The 15,768-nt window shown below is 42.0% G+C and overlaps 1 protein-coding gene across 1 annotated transcript in view; it reads left to right on the forward strand.

The window, feature by feature from the left end:
* glud1a (glutamate dehydrogenase 1a) overlaps positions 1–15,768 on the forward strand; it is a 90,558-nt gene that overhangs the window by 21,789 nt on the left and 53,001 nt on the right. The window contains exons 2-3 of the mRNA XM_067972689.1: positions 3,848–3,928; positions 4,692–4,747. Of these exons, the coding sequence (XP_067828790.1) occupies positions 3,848–3,928; positions 4,692–4,747 (137 nt within the window). The remainder of the gene's footprint in view (positions 1–3,847; positions 3,929–4,691; positions 4,748–15,768) is intronic.

Consider the following 15,768-nt stretch of genomic DNA (forward strand, 5'->3'; position numbering starts at 1 on the left):
GGAGGGGAAAGATCATACAGAGCATGGGCTCTGCACAGTTCTTTAAAGAAGTGACAAACTGCACCTCATTTTAAAAACAAAGACATTCCATTGGGCCTGGGATTATCTGCATGTGCATCTGTTGCAGCTGCCTTAAAGAGCGCTGAGAGCAGATTACCTGTCTGTCCTTTCAGCTGCAATTAATGTGTGGACTGGAGAAAATAGTTTCATACCCTCAAAAAAAAACAGCAATTAAGTGTTATGTTTTTATTGGATTTATCAGAATTCAACTGTAATGAATTTTATACTTTTTGAAACATCATGATTTTGCAGCCTAGCTTGCTGAGACTCCTAGTCTGAATGAATGTCATTGCTTTTGATGAAGTCTAAATGGTTGGTTCTTTGTCGGCACAAACAGCCATCTGAAATTAACATAAAAGTCCAAAGCTTACCGTTAGCTTCTAGGTGCTGAAGCAGCTTCACGCAAAGAAAAACGCTGTTGTGCCTCCTGTCCTGACGTTGGCCCATTGGTGGCCCAGTAGGGATGAAGGCCCATGCTTTGCACTATGTTTAGTGGCAACATTTGAGACCCCATGAAAATTTGGATCTGTTTGACCCCTGATCTGTGTTGAGTTAACTGATCTCAACTGGGGCAACGGTGGGGCTGCTACAGTTAGACATGGCACCTCTGCCTTAAAGGTATTTTCCCATGGTTTCTGCTCCTCATCACTATACAACGACTCCTTGTGTATGTTGAATGAGGGCAGCACTGGGCTTGACTGCAGTGTTTTCCACAGTGGGTTAGCCTGTCAACACTCACTGTCGGGGCTCACCTTTGAATAATGGTGCCCTGGTAAGATACCAGAAGGTGCCACACAAAAGGTTGTTACACAAGATAAGGGCTCATGGGGTTGTGGTAATATATTAGCGTGGATAGAGGATTGGTTAACGAACAGAAAAGAGTAGGAATAAACGGGTCATTTTCAGTTTGGCAGGCTGTAACTAGTGGGGTGCCGCAAGGATCAGTGCTTGGGCCTCAGCTATTTACAATCTATATTAATGACTTAGATGAAGGGACCGAGTGTAATATATCCAAGCTTGCTGCCGATACAAAGCTAGATGGGAAAGTAAGCTGTGAGGAGGACGCAAAGAGTCTGCAAAGGGATATAGACAGATTAAGTGAGCGGGCAAGAAGGTGGCAGATGGAGTATAATGTGAGGTTATTCGCTTTGGTAGGAAGACTAGAAAAACAGAATATTTTTTAAGTGGTGAGAGACTATTAAATGTTGGTGTTCAGAGGGATTTCAGTGTCCTTGTACATGAAACACAAAAAGTTAACATGCAGGTACAGCAAGCAATTAGGAAGGCAAATGGTATGTTGGCCTTTATTGCAAGGGGATTGGAGTACAACAGTAAGGAAGTCTTGCTGCAATTATACAGGGCTTTGGTGAGACCACATCTGGAGTACTATATACAGTTTTAGTTTCCTTACCCAAGGAAAGGTATACTTGCCTTGGAGGCTGTGCAGCAAAGGTTTACTAGATTGATTCCTGGGCTGAGCGGGTTGTCCTATGAGGAGAGATTGAGTAGAATGGGCCTATACTGTCTGGAGTTTAGAAGAATGAGAGGTGATCTCATTGAAACATATAAGATTCTTAGAGGGTTTGACAGGGTAAATGCTGAGAGGCTGTTTCCCCTGGCTGGAGAGTCTAGAACTAGGGGACATAGTCTCAGGATAAGGGGTCAGCCATTTAGGACTGAGATGAGGTGGAATTTCTTGAGGGTTGTGAATCTTTGGAATTCTCTTCACCAGAGGGCTGTGGATGCTCAGTCATTGATTGTGTTCAAGGCTGAGATAGATAGATTTTTGGACTCTTATAGGATATGGGGATAGGGTGGAAAATTGGAGTTGAGGTTGAAGATCAGCCATGATATTGAATGTCGGAGCAGGCCGAAGGGCCATTTGGCCTACTCCTGATCCTATTTCTTGTCTTAAGGCATCTGGGTTCCATGGGACTGAGGTGGAGAGTCAACACCAAGGGTGGGGTGGGGGGAGGGTCTCCAGTGCCATCAGAAGTGAAAATTTCCCACTGTTTTGTTATGAAGATTGGTGGTTGCCTATGATAACCATGTTTATTTTTAAAGCCATCCAATATCTGTGAACGGCCCACCTATTTGCTCTACCTGGAATAGCGGAATCCTATTATGTATTTGCCAAATGGGAATTCCTGGTTGGTACTCGGCATCCTACCATTGTGTTGCTGCTTTTGCACTGGTGCTTGTTCAGCTCAGATTCTGGGGGACAAGTGAGGGACAAATCTCTGAGCTTGCTCTTGGTGTTGACACTACCTAATTGGGTCCAATTATCCCAGCAGCAGACTCGCTGGCCCTGAACAAAAAAAAACTAGGCCCACCAGCATAAGGGAGTCAGATTTAGAAGTGTAAGTACCAGGAGTCAACTTACAGATACCAGTGTCCTGGAATCTGACCTAAAATAAAAGCAGCTACAGGCTGCCTTGGATTATTAACTCACTTTATTGTAAACTGTACCATTTTTACCATGCACTTAACTTGTTTATCTGATAGTCTACTCAATTTCACATCAGCAAAGTAACAGCTGTAGCAAGTTGGACTGCAAGGGAATCTCCATGAATTTTGGCCCAGAGAGAGGGCCTTCTATCGTAATTTTAGCCCCAGTGTATCTACAGCCTTTGATCAGTTTTTAACAAAACAGGGAAATATCTGAATGTTACATCTGTCTGGCCCCATTCATAGGTTGAGTGCTTATTAAATCCCTGAAGTCTCACGTTTGTCCATGCTCCCAAGTCCCATCGGTCTTTCCCCGCAGAGGCAGTTGTAATATCTCGTTGTTCTGGATTGAGTTCTGTCTACAGGGACAATCATAAATCTCTAACATTGACTTGAGTCAGCATTTTGAAATGGAAAATTTGAAATGAGAAGTCTTGATATTTTCAGTTTAGCAGCATTGAATACCATATTTATTGTTCATCTGGCCTCAATATAAGCTGGGACTGCAATAGCTAGTTTTATGCAGTCATTACCCATTTTTGTGGGTGCGGAAAAGAGAATTTGGGGAGTTCCCATGATTGAGGTTTTTAATTGCAGTGTTCTCTGTAATTAAACATTATAACCCAAGTAACCTCAGAATATCTCTTGAATCTCATGGTTCTTCCCCATAGGGGGAAGGCGGGTAGAAATTGAGAAAGGGAATTGGAAATTATTTAGAGATTTTTTTATTCGTTCATGGGATGTGGGCACCACTGGCGAGGCCAGCATTTATTGCCCATCCCTAATTGTGCAAGATTGTACATCTGAGTGAGTGGCTTGCTAGGCCATTTCAGAGGGCAATTAAGAGTCAACCACATTGCTGTGGGTCTGGAGTCACATATAGGCCATACCGGGTAAGGATGGCAGGTTTCCTTCCCTAAAGGACATTAGTGGACCAGATGGGTTTTTACGACAATCCAGCAGTTTCATGGCCACCATTACTAATATTAGTTTTTTTTAAATTCCAGATTTTTTTATTTAATTAATTGAATTTAAATTCCCCAGCTGCCGTGGCAGGATTTGAACTCATGACTCCGGATTATTAATCCAGGCCTCTGGATTACTAGTCCAGTAACATAACCACTATGCTCCGTACCCGTATTTGAGATAATTGGTTGCCTTTTATAACCGGTAATTAAGAAAGACCTAAAAATAAAATCGTAACTACAAATGTCCCTAAAAAGATGACCTCTGACCGGCTCTTTAAAAGGTTTGTCTGTATATGGTCTTTTATTTTTCAGTTTCCTGTGTGCTGTTGTGATCGTACTCTGGTAATTTGAGTTTTTGTGCCTGATTATAGGGATCCGTTACAGCATGGATGTCTGTGTAGATGAAGTGAAAGCCCTGGCCTCTCTGATGACTTACAAATGTGCAGTGGTTGGTAAGTGCTGAGATCAGTTTACTGATTCTCTGTTTTGGGACTTTTAAGTGTATGAAACAGATCCATCTGTGTCCAGGAGGATTGTGGCAGTGCACGCGCACATTTTATATTTTAAGAATTCAGTCCTGGTACTGTCTCTAAACTTAAATTCTGGGAAAGTTGTGATGTAGAAACTTGAAATTTCACTCCCAATTAATCAATTTGGAAAACACAGATTATGAATGCTACAGTTTGGCCCCTTTATCACCCCCACCCCACTAATCACACGATAAATAGATCCTTTCTACCCATTGCCTGCTTCCCAAGATTCTCCCATGTGTATATATCAATGGTGTCCTTTCACTCCTTCCCCTTTATTCTATTGCAAGCATCCACTGAATAGGTTGTGCAGTAGAAGCTGTATAGTGACATACACAATATTTAACAATTATGATGGATTATTTGCTATATATTAATTTTTCTGTGTCCCTTGTGGTGAGTTAAAATTAAAAGTCTGGATTACTGGGTGTTCCGCTGTTTTGTGGAAGTAGGACTCTGATGTTTGATCATTAAATGGCTTTGACCTGTGTTATGGATGGTTTTGGAGCCTGCATTCCAATCTTGAGACGGTAGCCTGAAGCTGGTGGGGGAGGGAAGAGGAAAAAGGGGACTGAAAAAGGGATATTTTATCTGATTCTACAGAAATATGTTGAAGCCAGAAACTTTTTCCTTTTGCTAAAAATGCCTCAATTTTTCTCCTCTTTGCCTATTACCTGCGTTCTAGATGTGCCATTTGGTGGTGCCAAAGCTGGAGTGAAGATTAACCCAAAGAAGTACTCAGTAAGTATTTTCTTGCCAGCTTTTTTAACAAACTTGCTCCTTGCTGTGCGATTAAATACCGCCCATGTGGGTTGAGTAGCACGCAGGTAATTCATTTTAAACTTTTCTGTATTGAGTATTTTGCATAAAACTGAGGCTTACCCTTTCCTCTGTGTCCACTATATTCTGCTTGATCCAGTTGGTCGCTTGAAAGTGTTGCGTCATTGAAATTATTAGCTGCAAAGAAAGCTGTTGGCATTTCCTGTCCCTTGTGGGGTTAAAAAGTGCTTTTAACTTAAATCCTTGTTTGTGATCGCTCCTGCTGCTTCAGAAAAAAAATAGGTGTAACGTGAAGTTTTCTGCTATTGATAAAGTTGTAGCATTTGAGTAGGCTGTACATATGGCCAAGAGCAAATGGAATGCAATTGCTCAAGTGCCCTATTAGCATGGAATCTCTTTCATTGTTCACTGGAGATAGTAGTAGAACCTGATCAATAACTATTGTAAATATCTCCTCGGTGGGGTGGGGGTGGAAATAATAATTGGGGGCGCAAACAACCAACTCAATTTTAAAAACTTTTGACTTGCTTTTTAATATTAGTACTGTAACAGCAGCCAAGTACAGCTGCAAATGACAGTGTTGAAAGTATTGGTTAAGTGGATAATGAGAAAACAAAACAGCAACATATTTCCCATGACAATTAAAGGACTTGAAAGACATGAGAAAATAAGGTTGATGGAGTTTGCCAGCATCCCCGAGTGCAGATCAAATACTAAATTCTTCATGCAAGATGTATTGAGTGATGTACCCTAAACAGAGTTATCATTTTGAAGAGACCAACAATTCCCTTGCCCTCTTCCTTCCCCATCAGGCACAAGCTCTACTTTAGCAACTCTATATGGTCCTTAACATTTTATGATTTGAAGAAGTTATAATCAAGAATTTCTCGAGCTATTATCCGGACAAAGGGTTCCTGTCACCACGCATAGTCTCTATTGTTGACCGGAGGTCACCAGTTACGGTTATTGGCTTAGTACAATTCGCTTTATTCACGTTGTTAGATCATATATATATATATATATATATATAGCTTATACGTCTGGTTAGCTATAGACGTGCAGTTTGCACCGGGTTATACAGTTTTATACCCAAACTAGGATCTAAACACACACCCACTAGGTTTCTCTGACACTCCCTGAGTGGTCACAGAATATAAAGGCTAATACCCGAAAAGGAGAGCTGACGCTGGCCAGGCGTTCCGTTCTCTCTCTCTCTTTCGACATTGTCTCTACATCCCTGACGTAGGTTCTTCCACTTCCACGATGGTTGGTCTTCGGAGTCTTCACTCGCTCCACGCCCGAGATTCTTCATTCTTATTCCGAATCTTATCTCTTCAAGCTGTGCTGTCTTTCTCCCGTTGGTTTAGGCTTGCTTGCCTAGTCCATGTCTTCTCCTTATTGGCTCTGTCCCAAGGACTTAGGTAGCATTACCTCATTACTCCTTTTCTAAATAAGGACTTGTGTCTTATCACATCTCCTTTGTCTTTCACGACACGTCGGAATAAACTCAGTAGTTTCTGCAGACCCTGGCCAACACTATTTTAAAAAGCGCGATCATGTTCAGGTTCTCTCCGTGGATCCAGCAATCAAGCTTCTGTCGCTTAAAATGGAGGGAATACTTGAATACAGCAGGGTTCCAGCAGTGGAGGCGCACTGGAGTGTATAGATGTGATGTACACTTTTCACATGGCTTAAATCCTATTGCTGTGGACATGGAATAGGGAATGGAGCAGACAATTGCATCGCTTCTATGCAACACCTCTATTAAGATATGGAGGTTCTTAACACGCATGCAGCCTCTTCCTAACACAACTGGAGCTCATCACGTTCATAGAAACAGCAGGAGTGAAGCCAGATCTAAAAGTAACAAAGTCCTCCAGCGCCAGTGCTCGAGTACCTTTTTGTTAACAATGCAGTGTTAGACTGAAAATGATGCACCTTGGGATGGGGACAAACACTGCCATCTTCGAGATTGTGCAGTTTAACTGGAACTTCTCAGAACTTGATGGTACCCTTGTCCAATATTGGAATATATTTACGCCAACTAAAGCAGCCCTGTAGTCTAGTAATAGGAGAATATCAAGGTTGGACCACAAAGGCGAATAAAGCGCAAGAGAATTGGCTCTATGCTCAAGGATTTCTCAATGTTTGATCATTTGGTACCACTTTCTGTTCCATTTTAATAAAGAAATATGGGGAATCCGTTCAGTTCCTTGAAGATAGATTGCATAAATTGGACTGTGTATAACAACTGTAGGAAAGCATTTACTTAAAGTAAACTGATTGCATTCAGCAATAATGATCCACACTGGACCATATCCTCCATAATTGTACATGGTTAAAATTGGGTGCATATAAGGCGTGCAGATTTAGGATACTCTGTGTACTCAGATACTTGAAGCCCATTCTGTCCCATCAAAAGGGAAGTGAATTTAAAACTTGGAGAAAGTTTTAGGTGCAAGGCCCAGACTTCCACCTGAGTACAATATTTTACTGCTATGCTGTAGCACTTATTAAGTACTCAATATCAAATAATATATCATCAACCTAAAGCAATATTTCACATTACACATCTGCTAAACTCCTCTTCTCCCTTCCCCCCCCCCCCCCCCCCCACTGAAAAAACAAATTCCGGTTGGCATATATGTGTGTAGCAAAGATTCAATGGTTAGGAAAAAACTCAAGGGGTATAAAACAGCATCCCTGCCACACTTTGGAATAGGTCAACGCTGACATGGATCCAGCTCACTTTAATTAGAGGTAATGTAATGTTAGAATAGCCTGTCTGCTACTCTGTAGACACAGCCACTGGCTGCTGTCCGACTGGAAACTGGTCCAAGGCCACACCCACCTGGCTGATTGAAATGGTCACAAATCTCCTTGTATTGAATTGGAGGTTTTGCCTTCCACTTCCTCTTTCTCAAAAGGAAAGTTGTCATTTTGAAACTTAGTTCAGAATTGAGAGTTCAGCTTCAGTCATCTGAAGAAGAAACAAATTTGCAGTTTGATATCTGATCCCCCTCATTTGTCCCATAATCCCTTGTTCATTCTTTTTTGCAATGAAAAAGTGCTGTTGTGCACTTCATGACAGCCACAACTCCCATTTGGCTGCTGTTTATACAACAACTGTGGTTCTTGCATTTGGCTGTGGCCTCTCAGACTCCACTCCAACCAAATTATAGTACTTTATTCTTGTCTTGTTAGTGTAGGATTAGACTTGCTAGAACTATCACACAAGGTCTTGGATGTGGCATGTCTGGGATAGACACCATTTGAAAGAAAGATTCCTGACCTTTTTAGTTCTTCTGGCTTTTTAAAGTGTCACTCTTTTTCGCCACCTGCCCTAAAATCCACCCACTAGTTATCCACAATTATTGGACTCTGCCATCCTCAAAATAGATTAGCACTGAAGTTGAGAGCTGCTTTACTCTATTATTGGGCACTGTTAAAGGAAGACCCCAGTGCTCTCAAGTTAGTGCAAGTTTGAAATGTACTCGCCCATAGAGGACAGGCATCTTCCAATCAGTCTGAAAGCATTGCAACGGGACTAAGTCGCCCCGTGTGATGAATGCTGTCTGCGTTTTTTTTTTAAAAAAACAAAATACAGTCCCAGGCAGGTGCATGGGACCAGGTATTTGGTAAGGATGCATTGTACATTAGGAAAAGATACAGGATTTAAGAGTTGCTTATTTTCTCTCGTACTCCTTTACAATGGAATGTGCTAAATTGACTGGATTTTGTGCCGAGGATATTTTTTATTTTCCTATCAGTAAACGATCTTTATTTTCTCTCCATTCGGATGAGCCCAGTGGCTGCTGTTCATTGGATCGTATCCTCGCGTCCGAAGGTTTTGGGAATGTGGAGGAAGAGATGTGGAAGGTTGCTTCACATCGCTTCGTGTTTTGGCTATACCACCAAAACCCACAGATCTCTTTATATTGATCTTGGTTATAGCTTGTGTATTATAAAACAATATATCTTTGCAGCAACTTGAGAAAATTAGATAAATTGAAAGCATCTTTGTCCATTCCCCCCTTGACCCCATAGGCAGCTAGTAGGTGGCCTCCTGTATCACTGGCTGTTGTAATAATACTAGGAGACTTCTTGTGACGTTGGTCAGTGTCACAAGATACCTTGCTGTATCACAATAAGAATGTTAATTGTGTACCACAAGATATATTGTCATATAATAGAATGACCCTTGTAAAACAGCAATGAGTAAATTATAATGAAGCACACTTGCAAGCAAGAGACGTATATAGGTGAAAGGAAGGGTAAACTTTTAAAATTAAGATGAACCAATTGTAAAACAGAGTACAAAAAATTAACCTTAAGTAATGAGGTGGAATAAAATAAGCACTTGCTTAAGTAACGTGGCTACAGTGTGTACCATCTACAAGATGCACTGCAGCAACTCGCCAAGGCTTCTTCGTCAGCACCTCCCAAACCTGTGACCTCTACCACCTAGAAGGACAAGGGCAGCAGGCGTATGGGAACACGACCACCTGCATGTTCCCCTCCAAGTCACACACCATCCTGACTTGGAAATATATCACCGTCCCTTCGTCGCTAGGTCAAAATCCTGGAACTCCCTACCTAACAGCACTGTGAGAGTACCTTCACCACACGGACTGCAGCGGTTCAAGAAGGCGGCTCACCACCACCTTCTCAAAGGCAATTAGGGATGGGCAATAAATGCCGGCCTTGCCAGCGATACCCACATCCCATGAATGAATAAATTAAAAAGTTTAAAAATTTTGATAATAGTTAAAAGTTTTTTTTTAAAAACTGGGCTTTATTAAAGCAATTTTTAAAGAAAAATCTTGCTGCACTTTGTTCAGCAGTACTCATTCTTACACTGCATGACCACAATAAATAATATTACCAGCAGAGGGAAACTGCAGGGTCTGAGGCTAGCTAGCACTGTGGTGTGTCACCCTGGTGCACCCACCATTTTCAGGCCAACATTTATCCCTCAAACAACAACAGTAAAACAGATTATCTGGTCATATATATAAATGCAAGCTCTTTCTTCTTTCTTATGTACATTAAGCTATGAACAAACATAAAATAGTAGGAATATGCCTATTTTGCTTCTGCATGTCTAAAGTTGTTGATCGAATGGGTTGGCCCGGCATGTGAACCAGACCAGCTTTTTGGCTGCCATTCCTGAAGCATTCCTGTAGCCTAGTTTGTTGCAAGCCACATCTCACTGGAACTCCTGTGTTGTGCATATGTGAATCATTTTTTTGGCAAAGAAGTTTTGTTTTCTATAGTTCAGAATCCTACTCAGTCAGTAATCTTGAACCGTGCAGAAAGCACACAAATCCTAGCACTTTCTTTGAAATTGGCAATTTTACATCATCTAATGTAACGTGTAAAGGTGACCTGAAACCTGGTACATTTTCTTACCATTGCTTCAGTTCAGAATGTCCTGTGACTTTTTCCCCCCAGTTTCTAGCTGCTTTCTTGCCGGGGATAGTGACTAGGTATCACAGCCCTGCTCCTTGATTACTGCCGATGGAATTCTGATCCAGAAGAACCAGGCTAAGACAGGCCCTGTGCTCTTTTTTTATATAGTGTTATTTATTACCGCACTATGGCCAGAGGTAACCCAGATAGTTAGATCAGTTTTGGATTGTTCTAGCAAAGAAATGACACAGATATGATGCCCCAATTACCTCCCTCTATGCTGTAAACTTTTCTGGAACTAAGTAGTCCAACAGCAGCACTGTTACATAAGATGACACTAGTGCTTCCAACAGCACTGATCTGCACCTCACGCGTGAACAGTAGTTGTCGGCAAAACTGGCTACCAGTTTTTCTGGCCACGGGCAGCCAGAGCTCTCAACACAATTCTACTCTCCAGCAAAGCAGGTTTTGCTTTCCCAGCCCGTACCAAACTTCTCGTGACATTGGGGTAGGTCTCCAGCCAGAACATTAGTCAAACATTCCCACCAGTGCTCCACATTCTTTCTCAGTGAAGCACATTGCAGAAGTGGTTCTTTGATATAAATGCAGCATTACCTGTACCATTATCCGTAGTAAGGAGGTGTGGTGCAATTGCTGGGTTCAAAAAGTGGGATCTCGTTTCCAAACTGACATCATCCTTTTATCTTGAACACAAAATCCGTTTGCCAAGGTGTGGATTCTTTACAAATTCTATTATTCTTGGCCTTTTGATTCTAGAGAGGGAGTACATGAATGTTGAAAAGTGCCCAAGTTTTCACATTGCTTAAAGCTGAAGAAAATGCTCCTGCAGCAGTTTGCTTTTTTACAACTTCCTTCCTTTCTTCATATTTATTGCTGAATATTTTTATTTAATTTTTGCTGTATTTTCCTCCCTCATAAATTTCCTGCTCTGTAATGTGGTTTATATTAAATTACTGCCCTCTCCTTAACATCTTGCTGACTAATGGAAACTATTAGTATCCACTTGCACTGTTGCTTTTGATGACTTGTGTATCTGCACACTAACTCTCTCTACTCCATTTTAAAATCTTACCATTTTCTATTCCTACTCGTACTTCCAAAATGTATTCCTTCAAATTTCTCCGGATTGAACTGCGTCTGCTACGTATCTGCCCACCCAGTTCGCCTATCTATATCTTCTTCAGTCCTCGACACAATTTGCCCTACACCCCAACTTGGCATCACGATGCGGTTTCCTCTACATTGGGGAGACCAAACGCAGATTGAGTGATCACTTTGCGGAGTACCTCCATTCGGTCCGCAAGTGTGACCCTGACCTACCGGTCACTTGCCATTTTAATTCTCTGCCCCACTCCCACTCTGACTTCTCTGTTCCAATGAAGCTCAATGGAAGCTCGAGGAATAGCATTTCATCTTTTGATTAGGTACTTTGCCACTTTATGGTCTCAACATTGATTTCAATAATGTCAGATCATAATCATTGCTCCCATTTTTTTCAGACAGCAGGTGCTGGTAATGGTTCTGCTGTTGCCATTTACAGCTCCTCTAGACCCATCTTTTGTTTCATTATCTGTCCCATGACCACCCTCCTTGCTGTGCACCATCATCCCTTTTTGTTATTTAATCACTCCTGCTCTTCACCCTATCACAGACCTTCCCTTTTGGTCTTTTCTCCCTCCCTTTCCCCCCCACCTTTGTCTGACTCTGAACTTGCTTAAAAACTGTTAAATCTTTAACTTCTTCCAGTTCTGACAAAATGTTATCGACCTGAAACGTTAACTCTGTTTCTCTCTCCACAGATGCTGCCTGACTTGCTGAGTATTTCCAGCATTTTCTGTTTTTATTTCAGATTTCCAGCATCCGCAGTATTTTGCTTTTGATTCAATATTTCCTCAGTTGCGAAGTCCAGATCCTTTATGCCTCAATACTTGCCCCTGTGGAACACCACACCACATCTTTCCAGTCTGAAAAATGTCTCTTTATCCCAACCCTTTGCTTTGTGTCCTCCAACCATCTCTCTATTCCTGTGCCACATTCCCCTTAATTCCATCAACTTTATCACAAGCCCCTTATGTGGAACCTTATCAAATGATTTTTGACAATACATATAAAATCACATCAACTACATTTCCTTTTTCTATCTATTCTGTTATTTCTTCTAAGAATTCTGTAAAGTTGGTCAAGCATAACCTACCTTTAGCAATCCTTGCTGACTGACTCTGATTAACTCCTCTTTCTCAAAGTGCTTAGTAATTTCACCTTTATTATATATAGACTTTAATAGATTACCAACAACTGAAGTAAGACTAATTAAGACTAATTTCTTGCTTCATCTTGTTTTTATTTTGAAGACCCTCCTGTCCTCTCGCACAATTTTCTTTTCCACACAATTTTGTTTTTTAATCAGAGCATCCGTTGTTTCTTCCCTAGATTCCCTCAGGATCCACCAATATAAACAGTGAGAGCCTTGTGATTTGTGCATCATCTTTAGTACTATTGCTGTTAGAATAATGGCCTCCACTACCAGGTCTTCACCCATCTCTGGTGGTTCCAAATCGCAATATACACCTCTGTGAAAACAGAGGTAAAGTACTTATTTAGTATCTCTGCCATTTCTTTGCACTCCACAAGCTTGACTCCTTCATCTCTTCGTACCTGTTACATTTCAGGATTTTTCACCATTTTTCCACATTGCATTTAAATGTTTGATTTTTAAAGTGAGGTGTTTTTTTTTAAAGTGGCTAAAATGAGCTAAACATTAAAGTTATTTCTCCAAAGATTAGCAATTCGTTAGCCTGTTTTGGTAATCAATAAACACCTATTGTGTTGGGAAATCACTGGTCCTAGCTACTTGGCAGGAGCTGTCTGGCATTGGACATCCCCTCTGTTTGTGAACATGGAGATAAAAAAGGGACAGGAACACACATACTGCCAGTCAGGGTTTGAACAGGAAGCTGCTAGGGCACGCTTTCGCCAGAAACAGGAGAATAACCGGAAGTAATTTTATTTAAATCAAACTCAAGGGATATGGGGATCGGGTGGGAAAGTGGAGTTGAGGTCGAAAATCAGCCACGATCTTGCTGAGTGGCGGAGCATTCTCGAGTGGCTGTATGGCCTACTCCTCCTATTTCTTGTGCTCGTATGTAAACAAAATGACCTATTAATGTGGAGAAAGGTTGCGCATTGATTATTTTGTCTTATTACATGAAGACAAGTTAAACTTGCTCTGTATGTGCTCTTGCTGTGAAATAAAGCAACTTAACAATTCATATCTGGCTTCATGAGGGCACGTGTGAAAGACACAACATCCACTTCGGATCACAGGGAGGTCCTGCTAGGTTACACTATCATATAGTTAAATATTGGATGGTATGGGCACAACCCTAAACATAAGATGCTTGGACAGTTTACTAAAGTGACCAGCAGTACGTCACCCAAGTGAATGTTTACGGCAAGACCCGAATTTGAAACACAGTCCTGCTCTGACCTTGGCTAAATTTCAGCTGTGGCTCAGTGGTAGCACTTTCACCTCTGAGTCAGAAGGTTGTGTTGGCAGTAATAATGTAGTGTCTTAAATCTCAGCGATGCTGAGATTATCATGGATAGCACGTCCAGTGAGGTGGTCACACCGCAGGTAAAGATTACGCAGGTAGAAAGGAAATGGATGACCGCCAGGCAGAGTAAAAGGACTAGGCAGGTAGAGCAGGAGTCCCTTGGGGCCATCTCCCTCTCCAATAGATATTCCGCTTTGGATTTTGTTGGGGGAAATGGCTTATCAGGGGAATGCAACAAGAGCCAAGACCGTGGCACCACGAGTGACTCAGCTGCACAGGAGGGGAGGAAAAAGAATGGGAGAGCAATAGTGTTAGGGGATTACATCGTTAGGGTAACAGATAGGTGTTTCTGCGGCCGCAGACGTGACTCCAGGTTGGTATGTTGCGTCCCTGGTGCTAGGGTCAAAGATGTCACGGAGCGGCTGCAAGACATTCTGAAGGGGGAGGGTGAACAGCCAGAGGTCGTGGTCCATATCGGTACCAACGACATCGGTTTTAAAAAAGGGATGAGGTCCTACAAGCAGAATATAGGGAGTTAGGAAATAAATTAAAAAGCAGGATCTCTAAGGTAGTAATCTTAGGATTACTCCCAGTGCCACGTGCTAGAGAGAGCAGAAATAGGAGAATAGACCAGATGAATGCGTGGCTTGAGAGATGGTGTAGGAGGGAAGGGTTTAAATTCCTGAGGCATTGAGACCGATTCTGGGAAAGGCGGGACCTGTACAAGCTGGGTGGGTTATACCCAAGCAGAACCGGGACCAATATCCTCGCAGGGGCATTTGCTAGTTCTGTTGGGAAGGATTTAAACTAGTATGGCAGGGGGATGGGAACCAAAGGGCAGGTACAGATATGACAAATTCAGACCAGGAAACGGGAAATAGAAAAGCAGTTAGTGAAGTAGTTAGCGACTCAAAGGCAAAAGCAGCAAAGGTTAAATAGTGTTCAGCACAATAATTTGACGGGGTTAAAGGGTATATACTTCAATGCAAGGAGTATTACAAACAAAGCAAATGCTTGGGTATAACCCACCCAGCTTGTACAGGTCCCGCCTTTCCCAGAATCGGTCTCAATGCCTCAAAGGGTGGTGAGTGTCTGGAACGAGCTGCCAGAGGCAGTAGTAGAGGCGGGTACAATTTTGTCTTTTAAAAAGCATTTGGACAGTTACATGGGTAAGATGGGTATAGAGGGATATGGGCCAAGTGCAGGCAATTGGGACTAGCTTAGTGGTATAAACTGGGCGGCATGGACATGTTGGGCCGAAGGGCCTGTTTCCATGTTGTAACTTCTATGATTCTAGACACATGGCAGCATGATATCATTGCTATAACGGAAATCTGGCTTAGAGGGAGATAATTGGCAGTTCAATATTCCTGGATATAGAGTTTTTAGGCAAGATAGAGTGAGTGATTTTTTTAAAAAAAGAGTAGGGGCAGCATTATTGGTTAAAGAATCAATTACAGTTGTGAGAAGGGATGATATGCTAAATGGATCATCAATCGAGGCCATATGGGTTGAGCTAAGAAATACAAAAGGGGCAGTCACACTACTAGGAGTGTACTATAGACCCCCAAACAGTGAAAGGGAGATAGAAGAACAAATATGTAGGCAAATTTCTGACTGCAAAAATAAGAGGGCAATAATAGTAGGGGACTTCAACTACCCTAACATCAACTGGGATTCAAACAGTGTGAGGGGCACAGAGGGCGCAAAATTCTTGATCGGTGTCCAGGAGAACTTTTTTAGCCAGCACGTGACCAGCCCAACAAGAGGGGATGCAATTCTAGATTTAGTCCTGGGAAATGAAGATGGGCAAGTGGGTGAAGTGACAGTGGGTGACCATATTGGGGATAGTGACCACAATTCGGTTAGTTTTAGCATTATTATGGAAAAGGACAGAGTTAAATCAGGAGTAAACGTTTTAATTTGGGGGGAGGTGATTTGGCAGAAGTGGACTGGACACAACTACTTGAGGAAAAATCAGTGGCAAGCCAGTGG

Source organism: Heptranchias perlo, chromosome 36 (genome assembly GCF_035084215.1).
Source record: "Heptranchias perlo isolate sHepPer1 chromosome 36, sHepPer1.hap1, whole genome shotgun sequence".
Taxonomy (NCBI): Eukaryota; Metazoa; Chordata; class Chondrichthyes; order Hexanchiformes; family Hexanchidae; genus Heptranchias; species Heptranchias perlo.